Source organism: Grus americana, chromosome 1, assembly GCF_028858705.1.
Source record: "Grus americana isolate bGruAme1 chromosome 1, bGruAme1.mat, whole genome shotgun sequence".
In the NCBI taxonomy this organism is placed as follows: Eukaryota; Metazoa; Chordata; class Aves; order Gruiformes; family Gruidae; genus Grus; species Grus americana.
Window position 1 is genome coordinate 202,561,615 of NC_072852.1, and position 14,447 is coordinate 202,576,061.

A 14,447-nucleotide genomic window follows, 5' to 3' on the forward strand; every position below is an offset into this window, starting at 1 on the left:
CAGCCTCTAAATATTGGAAACAGGTTTTGATTTTACATTGACTCATATTGCTGAAAAGCAAGAAACTCAACTAGAAAACTAATAAATTTAACCAAAACATACTATAGCTTATTTTCATAATATCCAATTAACTGACAATTTGTCCTACTACCTGATTGCCTAAAAAATACAAGACTATATGTTCATTTGCATTAGAACAAAATTGACTGGAGGAGTTAGCTATTCAATGTCCTAGCTTTTAAAGTCTTTTTTTCCCTAGAACATGTAGAGCTCTGCCTCCTTCCCATAACACTCATTAACATGCTTCTTTGGGAACAGTAGCCAGCAGAGGAAAGTCATCCAGCAAATCTCTAGCCAGTTCCTCCAGTTGGTGTCTGAATTAGTTTGATATTCACAAGAGAAGCTAAAGGTTGTATCCTTGAGACCGAGATTTATTTTCATTGTTTTTTCTTTAATCTACAGACACTTAAACCTCACACCCCTATCACATCATAATGCAGATTTGAAACCAGAGTAGTTCACAGAACAAATTAAATGTAAAATTAACACAGCTGTGAAGGCAATCAATTTCTTACCTATATACAGCTATTATTCCCTGCTAATAAACTTTAAAGCACATTAGATCCTTAAAAATATAATCTGAGTAATCTCAAAAATTGCCTTCTATACATTTAAAAAAAAAATCTAAACCAAAAGTTAAGTTTCTTCACTGAGTTAAAAATACAAAAATTTCAGGAAGAGTGAGGAGTAGTAGTGAGTGATACTGAAAAAGAGTACAGCATTAAACCTGGAAAGTAAACACACTATATACATATAAGCATGCACATACATGTTTGTGCATTTTGGATTTTTTTGCACAAACTCTTTACATTGAAATATACAATGCCATCTTCTGCACTGCAATGACAACTGGGTATTTTATTAATTTTTTTGAAAGACCAGGCCAAAAATCTGCTTTGCATTTCCAAAATCTCAGACCAGATATAAAAGATTGATTTTATAAAGATGTAAGAGTGAAAAATAAGGTAACATACCATATTCCCTAGTCCTATTTGAGAAAATGCTTTAGAAATAACAGATAAATACAGGGTAATTTTCCCCCATTTTTCTACCTGATAAAAAAGCCAAACAAGCTGCATTTGTAGAAAGATAAAAATCAGAATTAAGATCCATGTAAATTATGACACAATTAATAGTGAAGATTACTATCCATAAGGCTAATACAGAAATCTTCATACTGGTATTTTGTTTATATTGTTACAAACATCAGGTCAATCATAAGTCAGTTTCAGTAATACAACATACTCTTAAAGGTAGTAAGTGTCCAGTTGTACCTGAAGTTATTAAAACCATGGCATGCCTTCTCAAAAAGAGTGAGAAGAGTAGATGACTGACTTTCCTCACTTCAGTTTTTATCAGTATTACAGTCTTCAAATTGTTTTGGTCAGTTACAAACTAGCTAGCTTATATTGTGGTCTATATCCAAAACTATGGAAACTAAAAGCTAAAAACTACTACTAGCAGCTCATTGATCAACTAATCCCCTGAAAAAAACCCAAACCAACAAAAAACCCCAAATCCTAGAACACTAACAGACTCCTAACTGCCTTGAACTGCATGAAAGGAACAGGTCAGTGATCAAGAACAAATATCTTATCAATACTTATCAATTTCCTTTCAGATGGCAAATGGGCCTAGTGACAATGTGAAACATACTACCTGGCAAAATGAGCGACTTAAGTATGAACAGATCATTCTACTTAATAAAGTGAAACACAGCCTAGCTACAAATCCTGCAAACTAACAAACTGTATAGGATGAATACATTTTGAGTCCTGGACTCTTGGGCTGACAATCCTTTCAGTGTAGGACACAAGCCATATTTGATGATGTTTTACTAAAGGAAAACAAAGTAAACTGATACAGAGAAACCACTTCTGCAACAGATGCCCAAGTCCTAATTGTTTATTAATACTAACTAACCCTTGTACAGATGTGTAGAAACTGACAACACAGGACAAATAATTAGTTAGATAAATGACTAACTTAGAACAACCAGATAGAAAATTAACAAAGCATGGTTTTTAAATCTATTAGCTCACACAGCTTGAGTGTGAATTGGAAATTGGATTTGCATTCTGTGACCTCTCCACTTCCTGCCAGTAACCCTCAGTTCTCCCAGTGATATAAATCTTAAACATCCACTCTCGTCACTGATTTTATCATGGAGGACCTCAGAGAAGCAGCATTGACTTTAATATATCAGAAAATTTGAGATTGCCTCCTTTGAATACTCAACATTTCCCAGATTGAAAAAATGGAAAAGTCATAAAAAGACTGACATAATTTGATAATGTTTGATATTTGCTCTGCAGTTAGGATCATTAAGTCTTTTCAATATTAGAGAAACTGCTAATGTTTCAATTGCATTACTATGATTGGGTCTAATGGCAGTGATGAATATTTAAGCAAGCTGCCCCGATAGTCAATGTTAAACAAAAGAAAGTAAAGAATCATAATGGATTAGAAAGCTCTACCTCCAAAACTGCACTGGAGAAATAGCAATTTTGACGCAGATAAGGCTCGAATAAAAAAAAAAAAACCCCCGAAGTCACAAGCTATTAACAGGATACATCACATCTGATCAATTTACAGGCAGGTAGTGTATGGTCTGCAACAGATATATGCTTTTTGTCATTTGTTCTGACAATACAAAAAAATGCCAGATCCTCTCAAATTTTGTTCGGACTCCAGCATACTTTTACATGTTCTTTCTATGCCAAACATTCAACTGTAATATATACTTGCCATTGAAGAGCTTACTGACATAATCGCACCTGGGTGCAAGGGCATGGTTTTAGCTTGCTTCTGAGTAGAAAAAATAAAAGCATTTAAAATGCATGGAGTCTTAATCACTAAGGTGATTCAGGAACCCCAAATCGTTTTAATGAAATGCACTTACTTACAACTAAACAGTAAGAGTAAAAAAGATAATGAGAAGTAATAAAACAAGAAAACCTTTCTTAACTTGTCTATATCAACGGTGTACCTTTTACTTGCTTAAGGTCTTTCCAAGAGGTCGTATGACCACAGCTAGCAGATCTCTACATAGTCACTGTATTTCAACAAAAAGGTAAATTACCCCATAAAAATGGCATTTTAATCAGTTTTCCATTATAGAACATATCAAACTGCTAAAGCAATCATTCCACTTTGTCAGAACAGCAGGAACTCTACTTCCTTTCAACACTCATGAGGTTATGATGAATCACACTAAAAATAAACACAAAACCCCAAAATCTAAATAAACATTAAAATACACTTTCTTTTATAAATCCGTTATGGTTGCAAGTTGTGAGGAGAAAACTACAGATGTAAGAAAAAAAAGTCAGAGAAGTCAAACATGCTCAGATTTCTTTGAGGATAACAGACATTTGGGAACATAACATGTTTTAATGGAGCCAGATCTTCTTCTGTTACTCTTTACAAAGACAACAAAAACCTCAAGATGCTGCTAGTGCAATAGCACTCACATATAAGATATTGTCGTGGTTTAACCCAGCTGGCAGCTAAAACAACCACACAGCCGTTTGCTCCCCCTGCCCAGTGGGAGGGGGGGGAGAGCTGGGGGGGGGAAGGAAAAAAAAAAAGTAAAACTCATGAATTGAGCTAAAGACAGTTTAATAGGACAGAAAAGGAAGACAATAACGATGATAATAATAAGAACAATTATGATAATAATAACAATAAACAAACCCAAGTGATCAACAGCACAATTTCTCGCCACCCGAAGTCAATACTCTGTGAGACCCTGAGCTGCACTGCCTCCCAGCCCACCCCTCAGCTATATATGGAGCATGACATCATATGGAATATCCCATTGGCCAGTTTGGGTCAGGTGTCCTGGCTGTGTCCCCTCCCAGCTTCTTGGGTGTCCTCCACCTTCTCGTTGGCAGGGCAGTATGAGAAGCTGAAAAGTCCTTGACTGCTTGGGAACAACTGAAAACATCAGCGTGTTATCAATATTATTCTCATCCTCAATCCAAAACACAGCACTATCTTCTACTACTTACTTCTACTAAGAAGAAAATTAACTCTATCCCTGCTGAAACCAGGGACAGATATGTGCCTGACCATCTATAGCCTTACACTACAGTAGTACTACCAAGTCACCAGATCTCTCAAATGTTTTATTATATTTTACAAAATAATGTATTATAGGGCCTTTCTACACATACAAAAAGATTATATGACTGAAAGCTTTGACAATTAGTCCTTTGCTTAAAAATAAGTATTTTGAAGAAAATCTACCACTTAATACCATCTACTTACTATTCCCAGAAAACAGACAAGCTATGAGGACAACAACCCAATGTCAAAACTGGATCACTTCATACCCCCAGTGAAATCACATTCACTCTCACACCATACAATATACAACATGTGTGTACATATATAGCTACACACCCATGCTCATATATAGGTGTATAAAAAAGCATATATATGTATGTATACACATACATGCATATATATATAAGTATGTGTATATATGGTGCTGCTGTGAGATGTACAGACAGAAATTCCAGCACAAGGGGGATGACACCCAGTTCTATCTTTGCCCTGAATCAGATATACTGCAAAACAACATCACCCACAAGGGATCGCTAATGGTTGCTACTGAACCATAAAAGCATTCAAATAATAGTAGCAGGACAGGGTAGCTACTTTAGTGAAAATGTGATTATAGGGAGAGTATTCCCATGTCTAAGTAACTAGTACCACTGCAGAACCTGGGAGTGCATTGAGTTCATCTTGGTACTTGGTATATAAATATTACACTGGACAAAAGGGGGGGGGGGGGGGAAGCCAATTCTCAGTACCTACGTCATAGTCACTTTCCACATGAATTTGACTACCTGATTCACACTTTCTAACACCTCCTTGATTTGACTAATGCAATTTCTCCCCCCTCAGGAATCTTTGCGACCTTAGAAAGCACAAGCTGATTCAGATTGAGCTGGTTTCTCTCAGAGTCCGATGAGAGATCTTTCTTCTAAATCCAGTGTTTGGTGTGGAAATGGCCCTCAATATTCACACACACAGACTCTGGGAATATGTCCTTCCTCATCACAGTGTCCCACTGCAGTAATAAAGCCAATGAACAGAGTTCCTTGTGATGGCAGAAGTCAGGACACTGCACAGAAGCCTGTCCCAGAACATGAATCTCACAGCCAGATGCAGTAAAAACATCCCTTATCATTTTCACACTTAAAACATCCCCGTTTCTGTGTATACACTGTCCTTCCCTCTTTTCCCCCTTCAAAATGAAATACAAAAAACCCTGCAAGATGACAGAAGAAGCATTACTGTTTTAAATTTGGAAATCAATCTCCTGCATAACAGTGAAAGTAACCATGGAAGAACATGCTTTAAAAAAAACCCTTGTAAAGCCATTTGTTTGGCTTCCCAGCAAATGAATGAGTGTTTGGTCCACCTGACAGCTAAAATCCAGCATGTTTTGTTTGGTCTTCCCACAGAGAAAAGACAGCAGTCAGCTAGTCATTCAGCATGTTGTCCCCCTGCGTCCTTCCCCCTTACAAACACACAAATCAACTTCTGCATAGCTCCAGACCAGCCACTGCAGGAGCTGTCTTTTATCCAGCCAACAGGCTATACGAGAAAAGATGCAAGAGGAAGATAAATGTATTGCAATGTGGCAAAAGCAGAGCACGGCCCACAACTGAAAAACTGATGAACTTCAATGGTCCATTCACCTATATCAGTTTTATCTGCTCTTGTAGATAATATCTCCAAGTGTTTGCTATATTTTTTATTAAGTTGGTTTTTTGCTAGGAAAAAAAATCTACATATTTAATACAAACGCAACAATTCTGATGAACAAACAGGAAAACTATACAGGGCAAGTAACAATTTTTAATGCACTACAAGACTGGATTTTCCATCAAAATGCAACACAGCACATAACACAGCCACGAATGCCTAGAATGTATAGTACTAACCCAATACAAGGCAAGAAAACAGCAACTTATAGAAGTAGCAAAAGTCTCCTTTTCCTAAACTTTCCTGAAAACCTGACATGACAACAGCAACCTGTCACCTTTAGTGGGGAAATATAAAAATATTTGCCTTGTTATAAATCAGAATTTCTCTTAGAAAGGAAATATGCCAGGGAAATCCAGCTGAGGGTATTTTTTTTAATAGTTACTGAAGGGAGATGTTAAATATTTAAGATATGTTTCTACCATTTCATAAGTCAGTCTAAAAATCTGCAAATCTGTCTCTAAAACATTGTCTCCCAACCTTGAGCTCCAAACTGTAATTCTTGCACAGACAACATCCAAATAAGCTTTTGACAACACAGAATAAAGACAGCTTCTATTTTCCAGCTCTTGCAACAAATATCTGTAGAGCTGAAGCTATCGGAAACAGGCAGTGTTAGCAAGAAACTCCTCAAAAAAGCAAATTCTTAATACCTACATAATAATTACTTAACCTTGGCTCTCCTGTCACATCTTTCTGCTAGACTTCTTAATTTAGAAAGTCAAAGCTAACTGTCATTAGTGTTGGCTGAGAAGTAATTTTAGTTTTGTTAAAAAAATAAAAATTCAATTCTCTTTAGCCCCTCATTTTGAATGTATAACTTAATTTCCCAAAAGACCAATTAAGGAATAAATTGTGATTATTGTAAATTAAGTGTGCAGAAAGATACTTCAGGAAAAAACAAACAAACAAACCCAAAACCAGGCAAGCATTCTTAGTTTTTCTTTGTTCCACATCTTATTTTTACTAAAAGCTGCTGGTTTAAGTTTTTTACTTTCTTAATTGTTTATTTATCCCTCATTCTAAACATATCTATTCTCCACAAGTTCATTTTTACTGTTCTACATTAATTTTCCTTTCACAGTTTATCGAGCATTGGTGCTTAATCTATTACCAGAATGTGCAAGCATTTTTACAAACATGATGTAATTCCAGGTTAAAACAGTGTTAGAAATGTGACTAAATAAAGCACAATAATGAAACTGCTTTATAATATGTATTCCTTAAGAGTATGTTTAAGATGGCTGCTTCTTCCCATTTTCAAATAGAACAAGAACAAAGAAATTCCTCGCTGTTTACTCAGTGTAAAGGCATATGACCACTATGATTCATTAATTCAGTAAGGATATTAGTTAGCTGTTTTAACATCTACATCTAAAAATTATCTGTTTTCCTATTTATAAATTCTGACTACCTTAATCAATTAGAAATAACATTTAACCTAAACCCTTTGTAATTTCTTCATCCCAAACAGTGCACTTACATACCTATAGCTGTACGACTAGCTAATAATTTGGCAATTATCGCTTGTAGTAAAAGATCAGATGCTGATTGCAGCTATGAGATTTAGTGAAATACAAACACAAAACCAAAAACAATTAAAACTTTGCTTAAGGTAAAGTTAAGGCACTGTAAGAAGGACAAGAGCACTCCAAAGAACAATCTGTTTTGGCATTTCTTTCTAGGTCAAGAAATTCTTATTGCAAAAGCTGAAAAGCAGCAATTAGAAAAGCATTACAAGTTCAAAAACTTGACCACGGCTGCTAGATGAAAGACATGCCAAAATAACTCTCCATCTAGTTTATGACTACCAAAAGAAACAGCATAAATTTTATAACTGGCTGGAGAGAGAGAGCTTTCCTCCACTAGCCAGACTGAAGTATGGTATTTAGCTTCTTCGTGTGGGACTTAGATCCTCTGATTCACATGTAACATATCTCTGATTTGAAGATCTCTATCATCTCTTCTGTTATCTTGCTCAGTGATGAAATAATGAGAATTAAAGAGAAAAATTAGTTAAGTTCTGTTTATATTTCTTTGCCTCAGAGAAAAACATTTTCAAACAATCAGGTGTTTGCACATCATAGCCTACTTCCTTAAAAAAGCATTTCAGGAAGTATTTTTAGATCAAATTAATTTTCTGTAAAATTCATATGCAGTGACTTTACCCTTTTGTGTCTTTTAATAAGCAAACCTAGCACAAAACTGAAAGATTAATGAGAAAAGCTAATTTTACTGCATGCAAAATATTTAATTCTGCAATTACATTGAGATTGGAGATGTCTGGATCAAAGTAACTGTAATGCAATAGGTAAGAAAAGCAGCGGCTGATTATAAAAGATTAGGAATGAACTGTTAATTTATTTACCTTTGTAATTCCATCTAAGCTAAAAAATTGCATTACTGAAAAGAAATTCACTTGCACAGCAGGAGAACTCTTGAACCTAAGATCTAAACTTTTTTCAAATGCTAAAGCAATCTTTATTAAGCTATAATTATTTCCTAAGTCTCTGAAAATGTTCTATTTTACAGGGTTTAAGTGACTAGTAAATCAACATCCCACACACCACTTAAACCAAGTTGACACTTGTTGCAAAATTTCTTGTCCAAAAGTTAAAAAAAAAAATCAAATACTTATCCCAAGCTGAGTTTTTCCACAGGAGTCAGTAGTACTGTGAGAATCTTTCTCATTTATTTTGTGAAAAGGTTAAAATAATTTCATATGTATTACCTCTCTTGCCAAATTATGTCCACAATTACTTCCATTAACAAATTTACAGTACAGTGTGTGTTTTCTCAAATCATTCAAAAGTTCATCTTAAACTGATCTAAAGAGAAGAAAAAAATCATTGATCTCAGTAATTCTTCAAACACAAGTACACTGAAAGCCTGATTTAAATCTACAATAACCTGCCAGACAACCAAAAAGCAACAACACACAATACTTAAAGAGGACATTTGCCTTTTCTACCATCACTATATTATTTAGTTCAGTGTCTGACTAGAGAAAAAAAGGTGATAAACTGTTGCATACCTGTGGAACTTTTGTAGCGAACTGTGTCTACTTGCACTGCTAAGAATAGCTTCTTGTCTGGCCTGCCTTCCCCTTCGAAGAAGGCTGTGTCTTGCAGTAGTTTCATTTTTCAGATTTTAATAATGCAGCAAGAGTAATATGGAAAGAGGTGACTTCTTATTGCACATGAGTAAAAAAAAAAAAAAAAGTAGATAGCACAGATTAAGAAGTGACATAAAATGTTTGTGTGCACCAGGTCTCCTTGTTACATGCTAGCACACAATTTAATAGCATATTGCTCAAAACTTTCAGCTGCATGATACTTTCCTGTACATTTGCACTGCATATTTTCTTCACTGGTAGAACAATAAAGGAATATAAGAACTAGAATATTGGAGACCTCAATCAGGATTGTGTTAGATAACGTCATAAGATGAAGTACTTTGTATTTAAGCAAGCATTTGAAAAAAACAAAACCCTTAACCCAACAACAAAAAAACTACTGTAATGTACTTTGTACGTAGGGAACTCTTTGTCCTTGTAGCTATTCCAGAGAAAGAGATTTATAGTGGATTCACTTTCAGAAATGTAATGTACTTAGCAACTGCAGAGCAACAGCACCACTCAGTGGAACTATCAGGTAAAACAATACTGGTAAAATCAAAGTTACATATAGGACAGCAGTAAAACCAGTTCTACGTAATTCTACTAAGACAAAAATCTTCTAAGAAATTTTTAATGTAAAAAACCTGCTAGCTTTAGTTCATATTACAGAGACTACAATTTAAAATTCTGTCCTTAACATTGCCTATTTGCTGGCTCACTTTCCCACATACAATTACTCAGTTTTCATTACTATCATGTTTCTTTTAAGAATAAAATAAAATAAAATATAATTCCAAAAAGGAAGATTTATGGCCATAAACAAAACCTCTTTAAAATCTGGAACCTGGTATTTTTTATTTAATTCACAAATATTTATGTAAAGTTACATAATGTGGAAGACAATTGCATGACAAGGCGCTGTCACTCTTAAAACAGTTATCTCTTACACAAAATGACAAAAGATAGAAAATATGTACACAAGCTGTTGACAGCTTAATTACTTCGGGACAGATTATGCTAGCTGCAGAACTTCAGTATTGGACAGAAAAAACAGAAATTTTGTAATGATGCATTTTGGACTCCTCTGTATATACTGTGAAGCTTGCCACCATGAATTCAGATTGTGGATACAGTGACTTGCTCTGACAGCCCTCTTTTCTGTTAACATATACCTAGATCTCTGACAAAAGAGGGAGAGGTAGATAAAGTAGCCATGGATAAAGGTGGATAAAGGACCCATGGTCAGGAATCTTAGTAGGCTGCGTCTGTCACTAGCTTGTTTCAGATTAGACATCTGGATACATGGGTTTTCAGTATCAATTTATTACAAGAGCACCAAATTAATTCCATCATTTAGTCTTTGGAATCATGAGCATCTCCAGAATAACCACCATTTTACTCTCTATGCATGAAAACACTGAAGCCTGTTTGTATCAGATCTCACAGTGTTACTTAGTCTCACCAGCTCATATTCACAAATTAAATCCACACAGCTGCCGAGTGCAGCTGCCCAGAGGGATGCGGCAACATTTGCTTTATGGTAAGAGGTCATGACTGCTGCCATCAACAATTCTAGGACACATCGGCAAGAGCCTCTTTTGCTACCGAAGAAGTTAAGAACTGAATTTTGTATATAAACCCTGTTTTCACTTAACTAAAAATTGAGTTCGGTTACATTGCTTTTCCTACATTTCTGCTGAGATTAAACTCTTTCCCAGATACCAAATCCTACTTTAAAGTTCAGTTTCATGTTGTTATTTGGAAACCCTAGGACAGGTAATCAAAAAGCTATGTCATAGCAGCAGAACAGCAACCAAAACATCATCGATAGGATGAACTCAAGATATTTTTTTTTTCTAAATTTAGCCTGCTAAAATTAACATAACTAAGAGTAAGCGACAATACATACTGACGGCCTGACTTTGATTCCACACCCCTTATGACAGCAGTGACTAGGGACACTGAATGAATACACTCAGACACAAGGTAAAAGAACCTTGATTTGTTCTGACACTGCCTGCAGAATGAGCAATAGATCGATAGACGTTGAGTTATCCACTATTTCTGTGATTTAACGTGAGGGAAATGAGAAACGAACAATGAATAAGTAAGTAAAAAATACAAGAGGAAGAAAGCAGTAGGGATTTTTTTTTTTTAAGTAAAGCCAGCTAATATTGAAGTTAAAAGTCATTTTTTCTATTAAGTGGAAAATAACTATAAGGATATATTCTCTTACAAAGAATATATTACCTTACAAAGTTGAATACATTATATTCCAAAATGGAGAAGTAATACAAATACAGGTTTCTAAACCTAAATGTAAAATTAAACCTCTACTCTTCACAATTATTTCTTACTTTCAGAAGGAGAGTTTAACATATTTCGTAATATTTGTCAGCTGGACATCAGCAATGTGTCTTTAAAATTCCAGCAGAGGATACCAGATATCCCTACCGCCATATATGGCATGTATAAATGACTTTCAATTTTTCATTCCCCAAGAAAAGCCAAAAACACAAAGAAGAATGTTTGAGCTTTTTGATTTTCACTATTTACCTGCTGAAACAGGAAAGCTTTTTAAAATGAGTAATTAGGGAGTCTTGTGGTAAGGCCTGTGGCACATGCAGCCAAAGTGTTTCCAAGGGCACTGGGTCTGGGTGTTGGAATTTTTCACAGCAGCCTGTAAAGCACTGTGGTTTAGATCTACAACTAAAAGTGTTGATGCTACACCAATATTTTATTTACTGCTGCAGTGTTTGCACAGTGTCAAGGCCTTCTCTGTGACTCTGCTTCCCCAGCAAATAGGCTGGAGGTGTGCAAGACACTGGGAGTGGACACAACCGGGACATCACTTTCGTTTGTTTTGCTTGGAAAAGCTATGATAAAAGCACTGGCCTCGAGCTTAATCTGGTATTTGGGCCCTGCATAACTGCAGTCCCTTCAGGGGGGTACCTTTTCCAAAGCAGCCACGCAAGTTATTTCATAGAGTAGAATGCTGGGCAAATTGAAGATTATGAAGAGAGATTTTCTAAGAACACAGCTAATCCTGTCATATCTGGTTAAATGTTTGAGGAGGAGTCTCAAAAAATAAAATTCCAGTAAATCATAAATTCCAGTATGTTCCTTCTTTAACCCAGTCATGCACCGATGAACATTTGTGAACTAGATAATCTTCATAAAACTGTATATAAAAGTACACTTCACTACAATTCTTATTTATAATGTGGGTCCTGAAGTCCACAGTAAGGTTAGCATGACATTTCATACAAATAAATAGGCCAACAACTACAGTTTGTGAAGTTTATTTTTTTACAGGGGCATCTCAAATGTTCCCTCATGATTCCTTTTCACTGAGGATTTCTGCACACTCACAGCAAATCTTCAATGCCAGTTTGCTACAGTATTGGGCCTGGTGCTGACACGTACAATGTCCTCACTTACGGGACAAGGCAGTAACACTCTGAGGCTATAAAGTTCTCATGGGGATGGATCCCACTGTCCCTAGTTGGAAAGTTGTCCCTGCTTCTAACTAACAGACAGCAAACCCATAATTAAAATATCTGCAGATGTGGGTCCTGCCAATATCATAGCAGGATGCATGACCTTATTTTTCCAGGGTTCTGCTTTTCTAAACTGGAAATATATCCACATCTGGCATAATAGAAAACCCTAAATTAACAGTGAGTGCATTTACAATAAAAAAAGCAAATACGCAATACATTCATACACTTTCTTCCAATTACACTAAATTTCTAAGACAAAGATTGGTTCTTTGGGAAACGTTAAAATGTTCAGCACTTAAACACTACAGAATCTGCTTTGGTCACCATAATGCATTACCTGGTAAATTAGTCTTCATAATATCAATGCCAACTTGAAGCTCAGGCTCAGCTGCAAGAACTGCATAATCTCCTTGATGAGAGACATTAAAGTTGTAATTTGAATAGATACTGAAGACGTTATTTGCCAGGAAAGGTTTCCCTTTTGATGTCCTCTGCAAGTGTATTTCATTCCAAGGTATACACAACTTTTCTGCAATTAATTTCCGTATCAGCAGGCGACCAGCCTATGAAATAAAATGAAAGTGATTTATACAGAACTATTCTGCTATGTGCAAAACATCTGTGGTTGCTAAAAAAACCACCTGCCTAAAAAAAAAAGTGGGTTTATTATCACCAATAGAAAGTAAAAGCGTATTTTAGCCAAATCATTTAGATTTCTCCCTCTTATAAAGGCCTATGCCCAGTAAATTTAATCAAAAGAGTTCACCAGATCTGACTATATAATACATTTGTTATTACTATTGACACAAAGACCAAATAAAAAGCAGTCCCAGCCTAGAAGAATCACATAAAATAGTTCCTCCTCTACCTTATTTACTTACTTGGGACACTTTATTGCACAGATGAATACTTTTTATACCATACTGAACAGTAAAACTGTCTCAACAGCTTTCCTTTCAGAACATTCATTCAGTTATGTGCTAAATAAAATACTGAGCGGCTAAAAGTGATGAGTAACTTCTTACAGACTCGGCAGAAGTCTGTATTACTGCCACATTGTTATGTGAGATTTAAAACCTGAATTATGTAAAACAGCTTTATTCTCTTACACATTACACTACTGTCTTCATCTATCGCGCCCTCGAGTATGCTGGTTTTGTCTCCTAACTTGACATCGTGACATAAAACTTGCGAAGCCTTTCCGAATAACTGCTTGTAGCAGACTGCAAACATCCCTTTTTCCTCCTAAGCGAAGGTGTAACTAGAGCTGGCAATTAGTGCTTTGTAGCGCATTTACTTCCCCGCGAGAGTCAGAAATTTCGGCAACACCGAATCGCGTCCCCACGGGAAAGGGCCGGTGCCGCGAGCGTGGGCTCCTCACGGAGGGGGTGCCCCCGCGCCCTGAGGGCCCTCGGCAGCTTCCGCCAGGGCCCCGCGGAGGGGCAGGGCCCGGCCGGCGACACCCGTGCTCGCCTCAGCAGTGGGGAGTGAGAGGCCGGAGGGCTCCGGGCAACGCGGTGCTTTCAGTGCCGCCCGCGGGCTGACGCCGCCAGCCCTGAGGGAGGGGAAGCCGCCCCGCGCCGTGCCCCACCCCCCGCCAGCATGTACCAAGGCGGCTTTGGCATCACGAGCAAAGACAAACTGGCCGATGCGGTCCTTCTCCTCGGGCTGCACCAGCCGCGCCGCCAGCAGCCACTCCTCGCGGCAGGGGCGCCAGGCGGCGCAGGGGAAGGCCCAGCGCACGCTCCCCATGGCGCCCGCCACGCCACGCCGCGCCGCGCCACGCCGCGGCCGCACTCCCCGGCGCCGTGCGACGGCAGCGGTGCGCTCACCCCTCCCCCTCCGCGCCACCGCGACCGACCGGCACAACCCGCGCGTGTGCCTGCCGGTGGGTGGGAGGGAGGGACCCACTGTCGAGGTACGGCGGCCAATCCGGTACCAGAGTGCCCTGTGAGTGACAGGGGAATGCGCCAGGTACCGACTTA

At 37.5% G+C, this 14,447-nt stretch overlaps 1 protein-coding gene across 3 annotated transcripts in view; it reads right to left on the minus strand.

Annotated features, from left to right (window-relative positions):
- AASDHPPT (aminoadipate-semialdehyde dehydrogenase-phosphopantetheinyl transferase) overlaps positions 1-14,351 on the minus strand; it is a 37,514-nt gene extending 23,163 nt beyond the window's left edge. For all 3 annotated transcript variants that reach the window (XM_054841134.1, XM_054841143.1, XM_054841151.1), the window contains exons 1-2: positions 14,071-14,351; positions 12,800-13,025 (exon numbers count right to left, since the gene is read on the minus strand). In XM_054841134.1, the coding sequence (XP_054697109.1) occupies positions 12,800-13,025; positions 14,071-14,214 (370 nt within the window). In that variant the 5' untranslated portion in view covers positions 14,215-14,351. The remainder of the gene's footprint in view (positions 1-12,799; positions 13,026-14,070) is intronic.
- Positions 14,352-14,447: the final 96 nt, after the last annotated feature.